The sequence below is a fragment of the Pipra filicauda genome, unplaced genomic scaffold, assembly GCF_003945595.2.
Source record: "Pipra filicauda isolate LSUMZ 115617 unplaced genomic scaffold, ASM394559v2 scaffold507_size779033_pilon, whole genome shotgun sequence".
NCBI classification, from domain to species: domain Eukaryota; kingdom Metazoa; phylum Chordata; class Aves; order Passeriformes; family Pipridae; genus Pipra; species Pipra filicauda.
In genome coordinates, this window is record NW_024104651.1 from 404,407 (window position 1) to 427,382 (window position 22,976).

General features: G+C 39.7%; 1 protein-coding gene across 1 annotated transcript in view; it reads left to right on the forward strand.

Annotated features, from left to right (window-relative positions):
* SEMA5A (semaphorin 5A) overlaps positions 1 to 22,976 on the forward strand; it is a 240,238-nt gene that overhangs the window by 19,103 nt on the left and 198,159 nt on the right. The window contains exons 3-4 of the mRNA XM_039386823.1: positions 2,595 to 2,694; positions 21,566 to 21,611. Of these exons, the coding sequence (XP_039242757.1) occupies positions 2,595 to 2,694; positions 21,566 to 21,611 (146 nt within the window). The remainder of the gene's footprint in view (positions 1 to 2,594; positions 2,695 to 21,565; positions 21,612 to 22,976) is intronic.

The following is a 22,976-nucleotide window of genomic DNA, read 5'->3' on the forward strand; positions in this document are numbered from 1 at the left end:
CAAAGAGTGAAAATTCCCTGTATGTGTGCAGCAGCCCTTCCCATGGCTCGTGCAACCATTTGGAAGAGGAACATAGCAGCCAAGGGTCTAAACCCATATCCTTGTCTGTCCTAACAGACCCTTTTGCAATTTCTGCCCATTGGCTTGGCTGGACTCTCAGGATGGGTATTCTATTCTTTTTTTTTTAAAGCCCTGTTTTTTATCATAGTATATTTGGGGTTTTGATTTTAGTGGTTATTTATCAGTATTATGATTTTGTCTGAATTTCTGCTACTTTATAAAATGGTTTTCTATCCATTTCTGTCTCAGTCACAGTGCTTAATACAAGGAAATGTAGCCTCTTTGCATCTCTCAGAACTGAGAGCTCTTCCTGATTGGGACTGTGTGTGTATGTATGTATTTTTTCTGTGAAAACTGTGTGGATATTCTGTGTCCATGCGGGAAATGTCTGAGGGAATTAATTGAGATTTCAGATGCATTGGCTGATAAACTGATAAACTTAATTGCATTTAGCTTTCATTTTTTGTTCTCTCTTTTTTTTTGTCTTTTTTCCAGTATGTGAAATTCTTCATGACTTACGTCTGAATTTTTTCATCTTCATGTCCTATCTACTTTCTTAACTTTTTAGAACTTCGCAATTGATTTTTTCGTATGAAATGCATGACTGAAAATTTAAGGTTGCAAAATCAAGTACAAAAAAGTTAAGAAACACTTATTTTGGGCTTACCTGTGTAGCCTTATATATATAAATATAAGTAGATAAATAAGTATGTATAAGGCTACACAGACCTATAATGTATATGTGTGTGTATATTGCTTTTCCTTCTTCAGAATCTTGATAGGTTTTATGTACAGCATCTGCAGTAACAGCTGATGTCAGTTGTAATCATAGTTATCTAATATGCGGCCACATCCCCTTTCCCCTACAGTGTTCAGATCCTGATTTGAGAACCTATCCAACACAGATGGAATCAACAGTGAATTTAGCTACAAGTACTGCAGAACATGTACAACTGGCATTGCATGCCTGAAATTGCCCAGATGTATACAGGCTGCCATTAAAAATGCAGAAGTTAGTTTTCTGACACCCAAGTGATTCTACTTCACAGTTCCATCTGTTTTTTCCAAAGTATATGATGCTACAGCTTCTGCACAGTGCTTTTAATGGTTGTCTGCAATGGCTGAACACGTTTTGACACAGAATAACATTTTTCTCCTGGGCCCATTCCTTAGGAATGGATAGCCCACTTGTGCTAAAATTTTAATATTTAAATGAGGAACAAATCATCCTGAAACAGGCACTAGACATGGATTTGTTCAACTCAGATATTTGCAAAAGGAAAAATATGCTCATGAGTGAAGAAAGAAGTTTAGAATGGATCTTGTCAACCTGAGCTGCAACTGATGATACCAGTATCAGAAATTATACTTCTACAGCACCCTCGAGAGTGGATCGGTTTTTACTCTGTATTTTAGATGGTCATGACCGTGTGCTCACCTTTGGTCTTTCTGTTGAATGTTTCACATCTGTAGTCTTCAAATAGATGGTTCCACAGCCTGTTGTGCCATACATACCTAGCCCTCTTCACCTTTCACATAAGTTCCAGACCACTGCTTTGTGACTACATTAAAAAAAAAAAAACAAAAACAAACTTCAATCAGCATCCTGAGAACTGTAAAACTCTAGAGGATGAGGGTTTTTGTACAACTGGACCTTTTTTTGAGAGCCATTTATATTGTTATAGCAATTTTAAGTATTCTGTGTGTCTATTTAAAAAAAGTAAAATTAAAAAAAAATCATGCTCTGTTTCCAGAACACTGTGTTCATGTAGACAAACTGTTGTGTGTCCAGTTCGTGATATGAATGCAAAAATAACTACTACTAATGAAAATATTTAAGGATTTGATGTGCAACTATTTATGTGTGTTTAAGTTTGAAAGTAGGAACAAGTTTGTATTCTGAATACCAGTAATGCTCCTTGCTGATTTTCAGCAACTCACTCACTTTGTCTGCCCTGCTTAATGTAGCACTAAATTGGTCTGAGAAAGGCGGGTGAAAAAAAAAAGTTCAGTGAATGTCAAGCATTTTTTCTTTTTCATCCCTCATTTCTCAACCTTTTTATTGCGAAAATGGTGAAACGTCAAATTTATTTGTTTTTCTCATTGTTTTTCACTTGATTGGATACTTTTGTAGAGAAAATAAATAACTAAATAAACAGCTAGCTAGATAAAACCCTAGTCCTCAGCTGCTTCTGATGCATGGAAAATAAATTTGACTTCACTTGAGTATGTACCAGTGAATTGCAATTGCACTCTGGTGTTTTCTGCTTTACCTAAGGAGGAAAAACATATCTGGCTTACAAATGAGACCAAAATATGGATACTTCGTTCAAGTGTGTGTTGGGTGGCTGCTCTATATATTTTACAGGCCTGTGTTATAAATTACATGGCATGGTGGTGAAAGTCTCCTATGTTTCCTTAGAGAACCATATGGAGAAAACTTGCAGCCCCACCATATCTGCAAATTTAATGGTATCTGACGTACTACATCTAGAACATTTATAGTAACAGTTGTATTTCTTGATTGATTTTAGAAATCGCCCCTTGGTTACATGTGTTCAAAGCAGAAGATGCTGTGGACTTCTCACAGTTAACATTTGACCCAGGACAAAAAGAGCTTATTGCTGGAGCAAGGTGAGAAATCTATTTTCTTTTCATGTTGCATCAAACTGGATTTTACTCTTTGTTGATAAGTAATATTCAACCATATTCCAGTATCAGCTTGCTCTCATGTGACTCCCTTACCTTCTAGACCCACTAAACTGAATGTTATATATGTTTATTTCTCTTTTCCCTGACCAAAGTTAAAAGATGGATTGCCTGGTGTCAAAGTTCATAGTAGCTTACACTGTTCTCATTTTTAAGAGGACTGTCCTGGAGTACACAAACTTTGGATGCATACAGTAGGACAGGCAGATACTGTATGACAATGTAACTAAAGTTACCACTGCATGAAACTTATGATGATCCCAAATTTGGCTACACAATATGGCTCTTTGTTCTTGAATGATTCTAATAATTATTCACTACAGTGCCAGAAGTGATCTGTTAAAGACTGCAGAATTAGTGGTAAAGTGTTAATTATACTTTTTGCACGGTGGGACAGTACTTTGCAAGCTGTGATCGACAGTGACACTGTCTTAGATGTTAACATTGAAGCAGTGACAGTCCTTGAGAACCATTTTTTTGTCTTAGCACATGAAGTATAGTAAAACATTTTGGTTGGCAAAAAAAAGTAATCATCTAAACTTATTATTCAAACCTGTCTTCTGAATATATTTTACCCTTGAATTAACAAAGCTCTAGTCACTGTTGAAAAAAAAACAATTTTCTCTGCTCTCTTTTTTTATTCTCCATACGGTTAATCTTGGCTCCAAATCTCAGCAAAAAAATATGTTTGTTTAAACTTGTGCTTTTGAATCACTATGGGATAAGCTTTGGATGATTTTGTTGAATAAGCAGTGACTACAAAAAATGCCAGCTGTCAATTCTGCTTTTTGGAAAAGATCTAGTACATTTAAAAGATTATTTTGGTTTCTGTATAAGTCAATGCTGTTTCTGAGCTTCATATCTCTTGTTCTAAAATTGCAAAATTAAAAATATTCAGTGTTTTTAAAATTACAACAGAAATTTTGTTTTCCAGAGTTCAGTATAGTTGGCTGTTATTTGTTAGTAGAATTTGTTAGATTTTTCTTTTCCTTATTCTGCATTTTCATTCTAAATTTTAACCTTTTCCATGGCACTGTTGTGTTTGGCCATGGAGACCTTACTTTAGAATGACTGCATTTGTCAGCAGGTTTCTCTAATTGTACATGTTATTGATACTAATATCTCCTTTTCACTGCACACTTTTCTGTTCTTTAACCATTGTGCCAGACTATATGGTTAAAATTGTTATATGTCATGAAGTCCTAAATTCAGAGACTAGCAACCAATTGTCAGGATGCTGTAGTCCCAAAATTGCAGGTGTTGATCTTACTGATTATACACCTTTTGCATGTAGTTCCCCCTACACATAGAACGAATCCGTTCACTGTGAATATGATGTCAAGTTTTCTGCTTATTTGCAGGAATGGATTTTGCAGCCTTTCATAGTGTCAACTGGCTGCACTGATATGTTTTTTTTTTTTCCTTACTGCACTGTTTTTTACTTATCTTTCATCCAGGGCCATCTGAATTGAGCATTAATGTTACCATACTTGTGCTATGGCCTGTGGACAAAATGTTAGTAGTTTTCTTGCGTGTCTACCTCACTGGATTCACACTGCCTCTTTGAAGAGCCATTTAAAGAATTAATTTTCTGTCCTAAGCCACAAATATGCTCTCATAAAGACATTGAAGAGAACGCATTGTTAATTCCTCCTCCCTGGTGAAGTATCTTTTGATATACAGTTATTTCTCTAAAATATTCCAACTTTTTTTTCTGTTATCTTCTTGTACTAACACTGCATTAGTGAAAAATTAATAACCACGTGTAATGTGATTTCAGTAAGATCTGAACAATTAAAAGTTCCTGTTCATTTGTAAAAATGATAATTTGTAGTCCTCTAACATGGTTTTGTATTTGCTACCGAGTAGAGAAGGGAAAAGTGCAGTGTGGCACGTGATAAAGCTACAAATGAACTTAGATTATGCAATTTGCACTGCCAAGAGAAGTAGTCCCATTATGATTTACTTGTCTGGCATCCCAACAAAACCAGAGGTATTGTGTTTGTGTGGCAAGCCTCTGGTACTGGAGGGGGCTACAGGGTTGGCATCTCTGAGAAGCAGCTAAAAGCTTCATCTAGAAGCTTCTCCCATGTCCAACAGAGCCAGTGCCAGCGGGCTCCAAGATGGACCTGCCACTGGCCAAGGCTGAGCCCATCAGCAATGATGATGCCTCTGTGATAAGATATTTAAGAAGGAAGAAAAATTATTGTGCAGAAGTAATTGTGGCCGCAGAAGAGAGAAGTGGGAATATGTGAGAGGAGCAGCCCTGCAGACACCAAGGTCAGTGAAGACGAAGGTGGAGGAGGTGCTCCAACAGAGCAGAGCAGAGATTCCCCTGCAGCCTGTGGTGCAGACTGTGGTGAGATAGGCTGTCACCCTGCAGCACATGAAGGTCTGTGGGGAGCAGAGATCCACCTGCAGCCCATGCCCAAAGGAGGCTGTGACCCTGTGGGAAGCCTGTGCTAGAGCAGTCTCCTGACAGGACCTGTGGCTCTGTGGACGGAGGATCCCACATTGCCAGTTTGCTGGCAGGACTTATGATCCATGGAGAAACCAGAAGTCCATTCCTGAGGGACTACACCCCGTGGAATGGGTCCATGCAGTTCATGAAGAACTGCAGCCTGTGGAAAGGATCCACATTAGAGAAATTCCTGGAGGACTGTCTCCCATGGGAGAGACCCCATGCTGCAGGAGAGGAAGGACTCCTCTTCCTGACGAGAAAGCAGAAAGCACTTGTGATGAACTGACCATAACCCCCATTCCTCCATCTCCCTGTGCTGCTGGCAGGGAGGAGGTAGAGAATCAGGAGATAGAGAATCAGGAATAAAGTTAAGCCCATGAGGGAGGGAGGGGTGGGGGAAGATGTTCTTAAGATTTCTTTTACTTTTCTTATCCCACTCTGATCTTGATTGGTAATAAGTTTAGTTAATTTCTTTCAATTGATTCTGTTTTGCCTGTGATGGTATTCGGTGAGTGATCTCTCCCTGCTCTTAACTCATGAATCTTTTGTTATATTTTCTTTCTCCTGCCCAGTTGAGGAGGGGAGTGATAGAGCAGCTTTGGTGGGTAAATAGCCTACAGCAAGGGTCAGTCCTCCACATGCTTGCACCTCTAGGCTTCTGTTTTAGTAAGTTGGTAGTGCTCTAAACCAGAGGAATGATTTTCACAGCCGGGAGCTGTGTCCTGTCTCAGCTTAAGTTCATAATTGGTTTTTTCCACCTTAGTGGAGTTTAGTGAAGTCTTCCCAAATTATCAACCAGCCTACATTTCTCTGTCTTAGAAACCAAACAAAATAGTTTTGTGAAAATTTCACACTGTTGGAAATTCTTAAATCCCTTTTCCATCACTGATATTCACTGTAGGTGACTGTTTTTCCTTTTTGAAGTTCTACAACCTCTAAAGAAATTTATGATTTGTTTGTCTTACCAAGAATGGTAGCAAAGATCCCAGTGGGGATACAGACTGCACTCCTGTTGGGAGTTGCCAATGTCATGCAGCTACGTGGAAAGACAGCAGCAACTTGAGCAAGAATTTCATAAAAAGAGAGCAAAATTTAAGGGGTTATACCTGACTAAGGAAGAGGATCTGATAAGACAAAATGCAGTGCTGCAGGCAGCCCAGGATGATCTGAGCCAGCTGAGGACTCAGCTGATGGAAGCTCATGCAGAGATGGAGAACATCAAACCAATAGCTACGGTGTCAGAGACCACCAAGCAGGAAGCCATTGATTAAGTGAAGAAGCGGTGATAAGAAGAAGTAGCTTCAATGCAGGCCATTATGAAAGAGACTGTGACTGTGAGCTCCAGTATCACCACGGGTTGGAGCAGGAATGAGCTCAGTGGAACCAATACCGGCAGAACGTGGAATGGGAAATAGCAGAGTTAAGATGGTGACTGTCTGAAGGGCAGGAGGAAAAAAAAACTAGAAAATTAGATGAAAAAGGCACAGGAAGACGCTGCTATTTTTTTTCTTTTTTTTTTTTTTTCCCCACCCTGGCTTGGCTACTCTTGGGAGCAAACCAGGAGAGCAAGGAGCATTGCCAGGCCCATTTGCAGGTGATTTAAAGAATCTCTAGGGAGCATGGTGACCCGGAGTGGGCAAACAGGGACGTGGCACGCCAGTGAGGGCATTTTGCATGGCAGTTCGCACAGGCAGGGTGACCAAGAAGGGCACAACCACTCTCCTGGCTCTTGGTGGGTTGTGTGGTAGATGTTTGTGGTTTTGTTTGGTGGCTGTGTTTTTTTGGTTTTTTGTTTTTTGTTTGTTTTTTTTCTTCTCCCTCAAACTCAGCTAGTTCCAGCAATGGTTTCCAAATGATCAAAAGCCATTGCTGTTGCTGCCAGCAGCAGTATTTTAACACAGACAGAACCCCCCAAGAAGGATGCAGCTGTCCAGGTCACTGGCTATAGGGCATGTCTGAGCCTGGTGTTAGTACCAGAGGACAGTGCAAAAGACACCTGCATACGGTGTAGTCAGGTGAATGATTTGCTCTATTTAGTGGCAGAGCTTAAGGAAGAAGTAGAGAGGCTAAGGAGTATTAGGGAAAGTGGAAGGGAAATACACTGGTGGAGTCATACCCTTTTGACCCCAAAAGAAGTTCAGCAGAAGTTGGAGAAGCCCTGCCCCTCTTGCCATCAGGCAGATGGAACAGACCAAGTAGATGGGGGGAAATGGAAACAGGTCAAGGAGGTAAAAGAATCCCCTTCCTACCCCCATCACCTCCCCAGGTGCCCTTAAAGAATGAGGCCCTGGACCTAGAGTGTCAGGCAGATGACACTCAAGAAGAAGATCTGTCTGGAGGGTCTCTCAGTTGCACCCCATCTATTAGATGGATCACAACTGCAGCTATTAAGAAAAAATGAAGGGTAGTTGTAGTTGGTGATTCCCTTCTGAGTGGAAGTGAGGGCCCTGTATGCCATCCGGACCCATCCCACAGGGAAATCTGCTTGCCTTCCTGAGGCTGGGCTGAGGGACATTAGCAGGACACTCCCCGAGATAATTCATCCCTCTGATTATTACTCACTGTTAGTAGTACAGGTTGGCAGTGATGAGATCAATAAAAGAGGTACCAGGGCAATTAAAAAGGACTTTAAGGCTTTGGATCGATTAGTTGATGGGACAGGAGCACAGGTGGTGTTTGCCTCAATTCGTGCAGTAGCAGAGTTGAATGAGGGGAGTAGGAAAACCGATTTTATGAATAGGTGGCTAAAGGATTGGTGCCACCAACAGAATTTTGTTTTTTTTGATCATGGGGCAAAATATGGTAGCACACCTGCTAGAGTCAGATGGGCTTCATCTACCTAGCAAGGGCAAAAGAACCCTAGCTTATAAGTTGTCAGAGCTGATCAAGAGGGCTTTAAACTAGGTTTGAAGGGGGAAGGGGTTGAAACCAGGCTCTCCTGAGAAGAGCCTAAGCGTGGAAAGCCAGGGTTAGGAGTGATAGCAACAGCCTAGCTGAAGTGCATGTGCACTAATGCACGCAGTTTGGGAAACCAGCAAGAGAGATGGAAGGCACTGTGCAGCAGGAAAGCTATGACATAGTCGCCATCACAGAAATGTGGCGGGATGACTCACATGACTGGAATGCTTCAATGGATGGCTACAAGCTCTTCAGAAGAGATAGGTGAGGTAGGAGAGGTGGAGGGATGGTTCTATATGTTAGAGAGCCTCCTAATTCTGTAGAACTCGTGGTCAGTGACAATGAGGTTGAGTGCATATGGGTTAGAATCAGGGGGAGGCCAACAAGGCTGACATCCTGGTGGGAGTCTGTTACAGACCACCCAACCAAGATGAAGAGGGTGATGAATTATTCTACAAGCAGCTGGTGGAGGTTTCAAAAGCACCAGCCCTTGTTCCTGTGGGTGACTTTAACCTGCCGGATGTCTGCTGGAAACTCAACACGGAGGAGAAGAGGCAGTCTAGGAGATTCTTAGAGTGTATGGAGGATAATTTCCTGTTGCAGCTGATAAATGAACCTACCAAAGCTGGGACCCCATTGGACCTGATGTTCCCAAACCGAGAAGGCTGGTGGGAGATGTGGTGATCGGAGGCTGTCTGGGGTACAGTGACCACAAAATGATAGAGTTTTCAATACTCAGTGAAGTAAGGAAGGACATCAACAAAGCCTCTACCCTGGACTTCTGGAAGGCAGACTACGGCCTGTTCAGAAGGCTAGTTCAGAGAGTATCTTGGGAAACAGCCCTTAAAAACAAACGGGTCTCGGAAGGATGGGCATACTTCAAGAAAGAAATCTTGAAGGCACAGGAGCAGGCTGTGCCTATGCGCCGAAAGGCGAGACGGTGGGGAAGATGACCAACCTGGCTGAACATGGAGATTTTGCAGGAAAGTAGGGAAAAAAAGAGAGTCTATCACCTTTGGAAAAAAGGGCAGGCACATGAAGTGTTTAGGAATGTTCTTAGGTCATGTAGAAAGAAAATTAAAGAGGCAAAAGCACAATTTGAACTTAATCTAGCCCCTTCTGTTAAGGACAACAAAAAGTATTTTTATAAATACATTGATAGCAAAAGGAAGGGCAAGGACGTGGAGAGGAACATAGTTACCAAAGACAGTTACCAAAGGATAAGGCTGAGATACTTAACACCTTATATGCCTCAGTTTTCAACAAGAAGACAGGTTGTCATCAGGACAGCTGGCTTACTGGGTTGGTAGACAAAGACAGGGAGCCAAATAACCCCCCTGTTATCCAGGAGGAAGAAATTAGTGACTTGCTGAGCCACTTGAATCCTCACAAGTCTATGGGACCAGATGGGATCCATCCTAGTGTAATGAGGGAACTGACAAAAGACCTTGCCAAGCCGCTCCCTATCATTTCTCAGCAGTCCTGGCCCACCGGGGAGGTCCCAGATGATTGGAAGCTGGCTAATGTGACACCCATCCACAAGAAGGGCAGGAAGGAAGACCCAGGAAACTACAGACCTGTTAGCCTGACCTCGGTGCTTGATGAGGTTATGGAACAGATCATCCTAAGTGCAATCACACGACACCTACAGGATGGACAAAGGATCAGACCCAGCCAGCACGAGTTTAGGAAGGGCAAGTCCTCTCTGATCAACCTGATCTCCTTTTATGATTGGGTGATCCACCTGGTGGATGAGGGGAAGGCTGTGGATGTGGTCTATCTGGATTTCAGCAAAGCCTTTGACACCATCTCCCATACCATATGCCTGAAAAAGCTGGCAGCCCATGGCTTGGACAGGGGCACTCTGTGCTGGGTTAGGAACTGGCTGGAGGGCCGGGCCCAGAGAGTGGTGGTGAACGGTGCTGCATCCAGCTGGTGGCCGGTCACTAGTGGTGTCCCCCAGGGATCAGTGTTGGGCCCAGTTCTGTTTAATATCTTTATTGATGATCTAGACGAGGGGATTGAGTGTACCATCAGCAAATTTGCAGATGACATCAAGTTGCAGGGGAGTGTCAATCTGCTGGAGAGTAGGAGGGCTCTGCAGAGGGACCTGGACAGGCTGGATTAATGGGCTGAATCCAGTGATATGATGTTTAACAAGGCCAAGTGCCGGGTCCTGCACTTTGGCCACAACAACCCCATGCAGCCCTGCAGGCTGGGGACAGAATGGCTGGAAAGCAACCAGGCAGAGAGAGACCTGGGGGTTCTAATCAACAGGAAGCTGAACATGAGCCAACAGTGTGCTCAGGTGGCCAAGAAGGCCAATGGTATCCTGGCCCGTATCAGGAATAGTGTGGCCAGCAGGACCAGGGCAGTGATTTTGCCCCTGTACTCGGCACTAGTTAGGCAGCACCTTGAGTATTGTGTCCAGTTCTGGGCCCCTCAGTTCAGGAAGGACACTGAAGTGCTGGAGAGTGTCCAAAGTGCAGTGAGGCTGATGGAGGAACTGGAACACAGGGCCTATGAGGAGCGGCTGAGAGAACTGGGGTTGTTTAACCTGGAGAAGAAGAGGCTCAGGGGAGACCTCATCACTCTCTACATCTTTCTGAAAGGAGGTTGGAGTGAGGTGGAGGTCAGTCTCTTCTCCCAGGCAACCAGCAGTAGGACGAGAGGACACAGTCTTAAGCTGTGCCAGGGGAGGTTTAGGGTAGACATTAGAAAGAAATTCTTACAGAAAGAGTGATCAGACATTGGAATGGGCTGCTCAGGGAGGTGGTGGAGTCACCATCCTTGGAAGTATTTAAGAAGAGACTGGATGTGCACTTAGTCCCATGGTCTAGTTGACAGGGTGGTGTTGGGACTCAATGGTCTCGAAGGTCTTTTCCAACATGGTTGATTCTGTGATTCTGTGTGATTCTGTGATCCTATGATGCCTCAGAGGGTGTCTCCTGGAGTGACAGAGAACTTTTGATCTCGTTGCACAAGGTTCTTGAAAGACTTTAAACCGTAGTAGTGTGTATTATTCTGTTTATATATGCTTAAAAAAAATTAACTGAAACTAGTTAGAAGTGTAGGGAAGGACTACTGGAAGGCAAATGAAGAGGGTTGGTGGAATTGTAGTGCAGGATAACAAGGACTGAGTGTGTGTGCAGTACCTGCCCATAAATCCGTCAGCAGGTACATCTAAGGAAGGAAACAGCAGTATGAGCTATACAGTAGTGTTGGCAGACAACCAAATCAGTTTAAGTTGGTCATGGTAATTTAGTCAGGAAACAATGACTTTTGTTACATTTTGCCGGGGCGAGCAAAATAAGAACAGAAATATTTTGAGATAGAGATCAAAAGGGACATTATTCCATAATATTTTGCTAAAGTAGGCAATAACTGGGAAGGTAATTACTAGTCCTATACTGTGAAGATTAGTCTTGCCTGTCCAGTTTGGGAAATAAAGGTGGTCTTCTGATGTCTGTGGCCATTCTGTAGTTGCTGTGCAAAAATAGATTGTTAACAATTGTATCTGCTCCTCTTTCCCCACCCCCAGCTTCTGCGGGTCGTCTTTCAGTCCTTGTGAGACGGTTATTGCTGGTTGATAATTTTTTTTTTTTATGCAAAACATCCCGTTCTCCTATAGGTCTCGAGCTGGTTAAATTGGAGTTTTGAAACCTTGTTTAGGTTTCTTTACACCTTCTGCAGTAATCTATGAATGGTACCATTCCAACACTAGTAGGTAGGTATGGCCAGTCTTCGCAAATGAAGATTTGGGAAAGGTCATTACCCTTCGAGCCTGCGCAGTGGATTTTTTAGGTGAGACACAGTGTGTGCTGAACTGAGCCCACCCTTTAATCCTAAGGTTCATCTGCCGGGGCTGAGCGAAGCTTGGACGGTGGCAGCGAGGTCCTCAGGACGTAGGTTTGTTTAGAGTGACCTTCTCTTAGATGGATGGCCTTACAGGGCTGACGAGCTCCATCTGCCCGGAGGGGTTCCCTGACTGGGAATCGAACGTGGGCCGCGGTGGTGAGAGCACGGCATCCTAACCACTAGACCACCAGGGGGCCCCACACTAGTACCTTCAAGTTAATCATCCAATCCATGTTCTCATGAAACTGTATCTTTAAATTTGCCACAGGCATTGTTCTTAATATTGCATACGACCTTGCAGATAAAAATAAATGAGTTGTACAGTGATCTGAAACCTTCTTGGGAATTCATTTGTTTTCTTAAAAAAACCTAACCCACATGGTAGGGCAGAATTTACTTTTATAATTAAGTGGCATCAATGAAGGATTACTCTCAGGGCATTAGCTCCTCAGTAAGCTCAAGGAAGTGAGAGACTGCTTATTTATCTTATCCTGATAAATCCTATAAAATATTCAGATGAATATTTCTCTGTGTGTTACTTAGTGGACTAACTTAGCATGTAAACAAATATTATAATGATTTCTGTATTTTGAAATACCAGTAAGCATAGAGATTCACAGATTTCCCCAATAACAACCTTGCCTTCTTTTGCTGTGTGAAAGTGCTTTGTCATATGTTTCTTTGGAAAGGTCAATTGAAAGGGGAATAGACCAGATTAGAGGAAGGATACAACAGTGTCTGAATTTCTCAGGCAAATTGTGCATTACCTTTTTTTCTCCTTCTTTCTTGGCAATACACTTAACACAGAGCAGCTCTAGTTTTTATAAATGAGAAATTGCTAAAAGTGTTCCAACCATTTTGGTAAAAAGAGAATCAACTAGAAGCATGTCTCAAACCCAGTAGGTTAGGGAAAAATGTTGAAATTCAAAGTAATAAGTTACATTTTCCTTTCAATCTGTTCTTTTTTCCTTAATGGTTTTATTCAAACCATGAAAGAAGAATTATGTCTATTTTTAAAGGGAAAATGAAGTTATCCTCTTTTCCCAAGCCTCTTATGTTTGAAATTATGAAGTGGTAGCAGCCTAGCTTGAGTTCATTCTTGAGATGTGGTAATTTTTAAATTTTTTTTAATTTAAGTTGGGCTAGTTCAGCTATGCTTTTAAATGATATAGTTACTATCAGAAATAGGTCTCAAAGCTATTCAACTTTCTTTTTAATTGGCTAATATATATTTAGACATATATGACATTATTTTTTTATACAGAGCATCCTAATAATGGTGACTCTCTCCTGTGTATTCTCCTGCAAGTTAATTAAACTTACTTTTTAGGATTATGACTTACTTTGAGGTGGCTTATTGCCTCAGTCACTCCTTATCTCGCTGATGAAGGACTGTAACAGTATGCCTGCTCACTTAATTAGATGTGTGTTTGGGAACGTTAATTTGAACCATTACCACTCCTTTCCATAATAACAGAAAAGCAAATTAAAGGATTCATTAAGAGTGGCTTAAGAATCTCTAATAAAGGAATAAATAACTGTACAGGTTTGTTTCTTGCCGTTGTCTGTTCCCAGCAGGAAAATATGAGACCTTCTTGTTAATGAGATGCTCTGAGGACTACATACTGGGAGAACATACAGGCACCGGAAAGTAATACTATATTCTTTGAACGTCCATCTGGGTTTCATTGCTCATTTAACACTCGGTTCAGGGTAATCAGTGTCTGTCCTTCCACTGATTGAACTGGGCTAATCTAATCTAATCTTAAGTATGGTTTAATGTTAAATCTATGAGAAATTATCATCCTACCTCTGCAGAAAGAGAAAGGTCTTTCTCCTCCTACTGCTTCTCTTTTCTATCTTGCTAACAGGTACCTGAATATTTTTAAAAGCTCATGCTTTTTACCTCTCCTGCTCATGTCTGGTTCCACTATGCAATTTTCTCCTCCTTTGCACCAACACTGGTAATAGTCTGGTTGCAGAGTAGCACTAGTCAGTTCATTAAGTCCACAAAAATCACTTGTTTTCTTGTGCTGATTTAATGTCTTGGCATTTTAATTAGAGTAGCTAACATGATGCATCATCAGAGAAGCCCTGGAGTTGACTCAGGGTAAGATGAAAAGAGAAATGGCAGTGGTAAATGGAACTTCTTTGGCAGAGAACACTGCTGTTTCAGTGTAAGCTGTCTTTAGAAATTGTGGGCCCCCTGGTGGTCTAGTGGTTAGGATGCAGCACTCTCACCGCCGCAGCCCACGTTCGATTCCCGGTCGGGGAACCCCTCCAGGATGGAGCTCGTCAACCCCGTAAGGCCACCCATCTAAGAGAAGGTCACTCTAAACAAACCTACGTCCTGGGGACCTCACTACCACTGTCCAAGCTTGCTCGGCCCCGGCAGATGAGCCTTAGGATTAAAGGGTGGGCTCAGTTCAGCGCACACTGTGTCTCACCTAAAAAATCCACTGCGCAGGCTCGAAGGGTAATGACCTTTCCCAAATCTTCGTTTGCGAAGACTGACCATACATGTCTTTAGAAATTATATCAGAAGAGTGGTATTCTGAAGGTACCTGTATTTAATTCAAGTCATGACTTAATATATACACACGTGTGTTGGAAGTAGTACATGTCCTACCGCAGAATGTGGCAAGTTATATCTATTGTTGGTTCCATGTTTGACCACGTTCTTATTTCAGTTAGCTGCTCCTTTTTTTCTCAATGAGTGTTAGTCCAAACACAGCGTTTCTGCGCTACACTTCCAGCAGTTTGCTCCTTGCTGAACTTGGCTGGGTGTGTGTGCCTTTACAGCACTGAAGTGCAGGGCAGGGAGCTACCAGCTGGCCAGAGGCTGACAGACATGATATACAAGTCCTAGAGAGGTATCACATGGAGCTGCAGTCAGTTCTGTGAAGGACTCTCAGCTGCCTCTGAAACTTTGTTGCCTTGCATTAGTTACTTACAGTGCCCTTATGGATTAATTTGAGTGACTGCACTCATGTTGTGAGAGGATTGATCGGATGCTAAGTAGGTGTGTAGGTCTCAGTCCTCATTCCAAGTGTGCAATCAGAAAATTTAACAGTGCAATGATGCATGCTGTGCACATGACCTTCACCTCTCAAAGTCTGATGGGAGCAAGATTGCGTTTTATATAGAGATTTGTTAACATCATGTGCTTACCTTGGTATGAATCCTGCTTTTGTACGTCATGTACAGTGAGCTTTTACTAAAGGAAAGGGCTCTGTTGGAAATTAATGACTCTATCAGAGGACTAAAGTGGCATCACAGGAGGGAAATTCAAGGCTAGCTTTGAAAATTTGGGCCATCAAGCTTAGATTCTCCTTCCTTTAGTACCTTTAACATTAATGTGATCACTTACATAATTTTTTGATAATTTTATTGTTGCAGTTTATCTTCTTAATAAAATAAGAAAAATTAAAAAGAATCCAAATGTTTGCTACATTAGACTCTTAACTTTCTCCCCCAACCTTTCTCCCACAAAAAACCCCAAACAATTCAAGAAAACTTTATGTGCTGAACTTGGTTACTGTAGGAGAAGAGACCACAAAAAGTTTAAACTGTCTAAAATTTCTGGTTTTAATCCCATTTCCATTTTTTTGGAGGAGATATAACAGCTGCATTTAAATTTAATTTCAAATAAACAGATTAATATATTGAACAATGAAATGGTAACACCACATAGAATTTGCATGGCTCTTAATATGAGTGGGTACTGTGTAGTATATGCAATATCTTCCAGGATGTAAAAACTGGGGGCATGTACTTTGACATATGTGTGGTAGCAATAAAATAATATTACTGATTTGGTTAGCCAAAGTACAGGATTAAGATTTTGGTTGAGGTGATATTTCAGGATAAAGTTGAATCCAAAGACAGCTTACTAAATAAATAGCTGAATAATCTCCTGGATTCATCTATACTAAAGCATAATATTCAGAAAAATCCTTGATCTGCATGCACTGGAGGCAGACAGGTGGCAAATATTCCAAGGCCATTGTCAGCTGGGGAACTTGAGTGCTGTATGTGAGAAGCCAGGGCCAACAGGAGATGTTAATGCATATTTGGGATGACATGGCACGATGGGACTTCAGGAAGAGGGTGAGCTCCAGAGCTGCAGGAGCCACTGGTGCCTTTCTGCTTTTTCTGGATATGCCCAGGGCAAGAAATACATAGAAATGATACCTGGCTGTTGTTGAAAATCTGTGTGAGAGTCCTATGTTCTAGGATCTCCAGTCATTGCTGAGGTTGAATGAGGAGGCACAGAGAAGTGAATGTAGTAAGATTTGGTAATCCTGAGGAGCAAACATCAGAGAAGGAAATCAGATTTTAGAATGGATTCATTTAATGGTTAATGGGATTCTTTCCTAATAGACTACAGTAGTGTTTTTCTTATTCTGCTTGATCAGCTCGTTGTCTCACTGATCGGCCTGTGATCACCTGAGTCTTCCCTTTGCCCTTTTAAATGTTACTAAAACATGGTTCATCTTCATTCCTCAACAACACCTGTAATTCTAGAAATTATTTAAAAAGAGCAATAAGAACAAAAAAAAATCACTTCTCCATAATTTTTAAGTTGAATTATCATGATCTACTAGTCTGAAAATACTTAAATCTGTGCATATGCTGTTTTCACAGCTGTAACGTTTACCAGTAAGACGCTCATTTCATTATTCTGGTTTGCTGAGGCTTTCATTTCCTGCAAAGTGCAGACAAAATATTACTTTTGACTATTCTTCTTTTTATTATTGTAAATTGACCATTTTCATAAATGGTTCAACTAGACCACTTTGATTAGGTTTCTCTTATTTCCAGTGTTTCATCGCTGGATTTTTCAGGTATTTTTCCTATGGTTTCTTAATATAACCAAATGAATTTTTTACATCATATTTTTTAATTTATATTGATTATCTCCTTTTGTCCTATTCTTAATTTTTTTTTTAAATTTTATTTCCAATTGCTGATTTTACTACATTGCAGAATTAGAATTGGCTACCACACAGAACTTCACCATCTCAATTGTGGAATTGTGACTTTTTGCTTAATGGTTGATTCTTCCAGAGCTCATACTTTTCATTTTCACTTGTAATATTTTTCCTTCCAACAAATTAAATAAAATTTTCTTCTTTCAGGTGAAATAGTTTCTTGAAAGAAGTGAAGAGAAAGGAATCTCTTACTGGTTTATTTTCAGGAGATTTGCAGCATGTCTGGTCTTACCTGGAGTTTCTGAGTTTGTTGCAACCCCTATTTATTGATTCAGACTTCCAATTGCAGATGCATGTGGGGGCTTAGGATGGGGTTTGGAGGTTTTTATGCTATGTTATGGCATATATTTTGCCATCTTTTTTTTCAAAAGCTTTGTCCTGAATCCATATTTTCCTGAATTGTATGTGCCATCTTAATGTTCTTCTAATTCATGCCTGTGTTTAATGCAAGAGTATTTATTATTGCAATTTCACAGAGAAAAGGGTAAAATGCTGGATTTAACAACCTGATATACTTTTGAATCTTTATGGGTTTAACAACCTGATATACTTTTAAATCTTTATGGGTTTTCAGTTGTTTTTTGACACAGACTTGTTTAGGAACGTAAAGAAGATTAGTTTTGTACTTTTATCCGTAGTCACACTGCAATAAATTAAAATATATTGTCATCAAGGACGTGACTGGAGCACACTTTTTGTGTGTTTTCATTCAGTTCCCACTGATATCAGTGGAAGTCTTTGCCTTTGGATTTGAACAGGCTCATGACTAACAGGTTTAGTAATCATAGTTGAGCTAGAAAAGTTGTTCAGTGCCATGAATGTAAAGCAAAATGCTTATTGCCTGCTGGATCTCTGAAGGAGTACAGGATACTGCTTTTTCTCAGTGTTAGTTGTGTTTTCTTCTCATTAAGTGTCCTTCTGTTTGCAGATTTATGTAACATATTTACTTTCCTCATTCATTAAGCACCAAATGAAAACAAATTTACCAATTATCACCAGTGTCAAATCACTTTAATTCCAGCATGCAAAGTTGTATTTGTCTTGCTTATTATTACCATATTTGGAAATGAGACAGGCCTGTGTGCTAAGAAGTCTGTATCTGTGTTTCAAAAATGTAATTTCATTCTTATTTTACATCCTTTGTTGCCTTCGAGCATAAATGCACTAGAATAAAACTGACCAGCGGTCGAAAAATGGTGGTCCAGGGCATAATCTCAATAACACATTGCAAAAAGTGTTGTCACCTATGTCACCGTAACAGCTCTGCATATGTAATGAAAATTGGCACTGACTTTTTCTTTGGACTGGCAGATATATTAATTCTACATTTCCATTGTGCTTTTTTACTGGCATGCCTTTTTTTTTTTTTAATATTTTTTTCTCATATGTGCCCTATCTGAATGAGTGAAGGAGTTCTCGCATGTTAGAGATGCACGTCTTAGAAGGTTCAACTGTTGTATTTGTGGAGCTAAGTGTAGTCCTGCAAGTTTTACTGAAATGGGCCCATCTAGGTAGGAAGAGCTCTGATTGCTCTCGGAGTGCTAGTTTGCCACTTATCCTAGCATTATTTGTGTAGTCACAGCCAATCTGTGCTGTCCATTTGCCCAGTTTATGTTGCTAAGGTGTAATGTTGTACTGTCTCTTGCACATTGCTATTCCATTTTCTTTCTGTTGGTTTTATGAAGCTGAAAATAATATTTTAATTGGTTATTGGCAGCCACAGGAAGTTGAAAAATGTCAACTAATTAGCTCAGTCTCTTGACTCACTCACATGAAAATATACATTTTAGTCTCACTAACACTTACAGGGTGAATTTTTCTAATGTCACACTGAATATATTAATGTGTAGAAGTGTTGTGCTCTACTGACTAGGATACAAATCTCATTTTTCAGGAAAAAAACAAGGAAAATGTTGAATCTGTGTTTTTCTTCAGGCTGACACTATGTTTATGCATTTATTAGTTTAGAATTTTTACAGTTTGGGACAATAGATTACTTTTTAATAGGCTGAAATGATGTCAGAATGAAAGACCATAAAAAGACATTAATAATTTGATAATCTGTCCTAAAAAGGCCTCATCACAGATAAATCTTCAGTAGATATCTGAAGATAAAGTACACATACAGATGGAAATGGCACTACATGAAGTACTGACCCTAAACTTAAAAGTGTGAGCAACACTGTCTGCTCATATATTCTGCAACAAAGACTGCATTTGTAGAGTGAGATGGGGCATTTCTGTACCACTCTTGTAAGTCTGATACCACTGGGTTAAGAAAACAGTTTATACCTGCTGAGGATGCAGTTCGGTTTCTCTGGAAGAAAAAAAGTTTTGTTTCTGTAGGTGAAAAAAAATATTTGCAACAGCAATGAAGTAGGTTTCTATGATATCTGGAGTGAAAGAAGTACAGTGACAATGTATATATACTGAGATGAGGAGCAGACTAAGTATTTATGTTCCCTGCTGAATAATTCTGAGCAAGACATTTTGCAGAAGTTAAGGTATTTTTTTGTCCTTACAGAGAGGGTGGAGATGTGTTAGAAATGCATTGCTTCCTGGTGTTTTGATGAAAGTCTTTCAAGTCCACTTGCATGTAGCTTGTTGGTGAAGCTTTGTGTAAACATTGTTCTGCAATGTACTGTTTTCTTTGTTTACCCACTTCAGGTCTCACTCAAACCCAAGTATTTTAGTTATTTCTTTGTGGTGATTTACCTGTGCTAATAATAAATATTCTGTCTTTATTTTACTTTATCATGAATTCTTGCCCTTATTAGGCCGACTCCTGTATTTTTAGTAACCCTCTTTAGCAATACTCCTAGGAAAAACTAGTGACCTGATTCCCGTACAGCCACAATTTAAGTAGACCATAGAAGTACCAGAGTTGATAAATAAATACACATAGCTGTTTCCCAAAGTCCATAAATTAAATTTGCCATGACATTGATTGTGTTTCTGAGTAAGATACAATTTGGTTTTGTTCCTTTCTGCTTCCCTACTGTCTCATTTAAAAGAAATTAAGAGGGATGTAAACTGCAGGTCCTGACCATCTGTGCCCATTAACAATACCTCATACCTCTTTGGAAAGAATTTTTATCTCAACATGTGGCCTAATTTTAATTTTGATTACACCTCTACTACTCGCATGGATGTAATATTGCAGATAATCTGTGAATATTGCAAATATTTAAAGTTTAAATTTGCTCATCTCTTTATCATGTGTTTTTTGTTACTTTCAGTGAATCTGTTAAAATCTTATAAATTGATGTTACAGATATTTTATGACTAAATTAAAATTGAAGTAATTTATATTATTATTTAAAAAATTATTTAATCTCTAAGACATAATCACTCTGTAGTGGCATTGGAAAATCAAAATTGATTTAAATAAGGTAAAAATTGGGCAGACGAGGAATGAAGAATGCTATTTCTGTGAAAATGTAGGAAAAAAAACAATAATGAAAAGAAGAAGTGTGAGAAGAAACTAAGAAAGAAAGAAAAAAAATGGTGCAGGAGGGATATGGACATGGAACATAGAAAAGCCGTATTCAGACCTAGCAAAAAAGACAATCTATGCTAGGGAAGGATGTGCTGAAATCAGGTGAAAGATGGTGTGATATTTGCTCATTTTTTTGAGGGTCGCAGACTGACACCATGAGGGCTACCAATGCACTTGGTTTATCAGAACATGGGTAATAAGACAGCTGCTTTAACTCAATAGACACAACGTATTAGAAGGAGTTGTGATAGCATGCACATATTGCACCAGTATGTACTGGAGGAAGTGGTTTTGGTCAGTGGGGCACCCTCACCTTTCTGAGTCTACCAACCCCATCCTTTCCCAGGTTTCAAGCAGTGCCTTTGTGTAATGTCTTGCAGTTTGCCTGAACTCTTCCCAAGTTCTGTAGCTGCAGTGATATTGCTGTTAAGAAAAAGTGGAGTGAGAAATATTTTTGCAATAAACACACAGGCTTTTGAAAATGCTTGGTTGGTTTGTGTGTAGTTCCTGCTGTCCGTGGGGAAAAAAATCTCAGGTTTCAAAGAAATTAAATCATGTATGACAGGACTTCATTTGGAATTGTGTAAGCTTTGAGGCTTCTATAGGTAGTCCATCATACTGGGATCCTTTGCTTCAAACTTTACATATATGTGGCTGAGCTAATTGCATCTCTTTGTGGAGAGAAATGGACAGCTTTAACCTACCTGTCCTCTTATTCTCATGTAGGTATCTGACCCTGGTGAAATGAATCTGCCAAAGCACAGAGTATTTCTTCCCATTGATTCTAAAGGAAGACTGAAACAATGAATCAGATGTACATTCATGCAGTATAAATATCTACATTATTCACATTCAGCCAGTTCTTCAAACTGAAAATCTGTTTTAGAAATTAACTTAATCCTTAGCCCAAAGGGCTATACATTAAGACAGTCCCTGAAAGAATTTGAAGCCCTGAATACCTGTTACTTTTTAATATTTTTCCTGTCTTTTACATGCATTAATTTTGCTTTTATTTAAACACTAGCAACACTTTTTTAAGCAACACTAGTAACAATTAATTTTTATCTACTATTTTTTTAACCCCAGAAACTACCTCTTCAGATTGAACCTTGAGGATCTCTCTCTAATACAGGTATGTTTTATTTATTTCCTTAGTTTCTCTGCATGATGTAGGTAAGCTGATGTTTTAAAGCAGATAATCAAGATATTCATAAGCTTCATGACTACACATAAATATGCATCTGTTTTTGTCCTTTTTGAGGCCTCTTATTATATAAGTCATATTATCCATTTTAATTCTGGATTAGCCTTTGTCCCAGGCAATACAGACCTAGTGTTATTCTGCTGTGATTGCTTTAGAGTGGATTTTCATAGTCTTTTCATTAATGCAATTTAACATTAACTACATTTAGATTCAGTATTGTCCCTTTCAATTCATAAAGTAATACTATATAGTTGAACACAGAAAAGTAAAATGCGTTCAGGTAAGGCCATCCTTGTGATTTGTAGAACATTTTGTGTATGATTTAATTAAGTTTGCAGACTTTATCTACCTTCCTAAACTACTAGAAACAAGATCTGAAGTTAGCTTATATTTAACCAAAATTGCAGTATTAATAAATATTCAATTTTTTTGGTAGTGTTTAAGGCTGTGACACACCAAGCACTTTTAATATACAGAATTCGGGCTGTCTACTTTCACCTTCTGTGCCATACTCAATATCCTGGCAAATAATTTAAGTCCTAAAGATTCTTGTTGCGAGACTGCATTCAGAGGTCTCTGATGATGCCATTATAGTTTATCCTGCTAATTCATAGATTGAAGTTCACGACTTTTCTCTGTTAGAATATGTATCAATAGGCTAAATTCACTAATTAGGAAGAAATCTGGAGATTACAGAGATTTATAATTGTGCTGAGTAACTCAACCAGACATCCCCTCACCCCAATCAGCAAAACAATACAAAATGAGCCCAGAAATCATACTGTGAAATTATACTGGGTTACTAGGTTTTAGTCTTATGAATGTTAAGAAGCCTTTAAACAGTCTTCTCAAGCTGACTTTTGGTGAAGTTTCTTATTCCGTCTTCAGTGTTGTAGCACCACTGATTTGTCTCTATATCTTCAAACGTTTTTCCACGAACCTTTAGAGTACTTGTGTTTCTAAATCAAAATGAAAGTGTGAATTTTTTTCTTTCACCAGCATATCTTTACTATCCATACACTTAATCTTCAAGTTTTTTCCCTAATTTTCAAGCCTTTCATTATGAATCCTTCATATTTTTCCTTCACAGATCTTTTCTTCCTCTTCTTTCCCTCTACTTCCCTTCTGGTTCTGTTAGAGTGCCCTAGAACAACCAGTATTCAAAAGATGTGTTTCCTTGGGTGTGCGAGTTCTGGCAGCTCCAAATCAGCTGTGAGGGGGCTGAAGCCTTTGTTTTGATTTTTAAGTTGTATTGTTTAGGACTTCCAAACTAACTAAACGACATATTTAGGT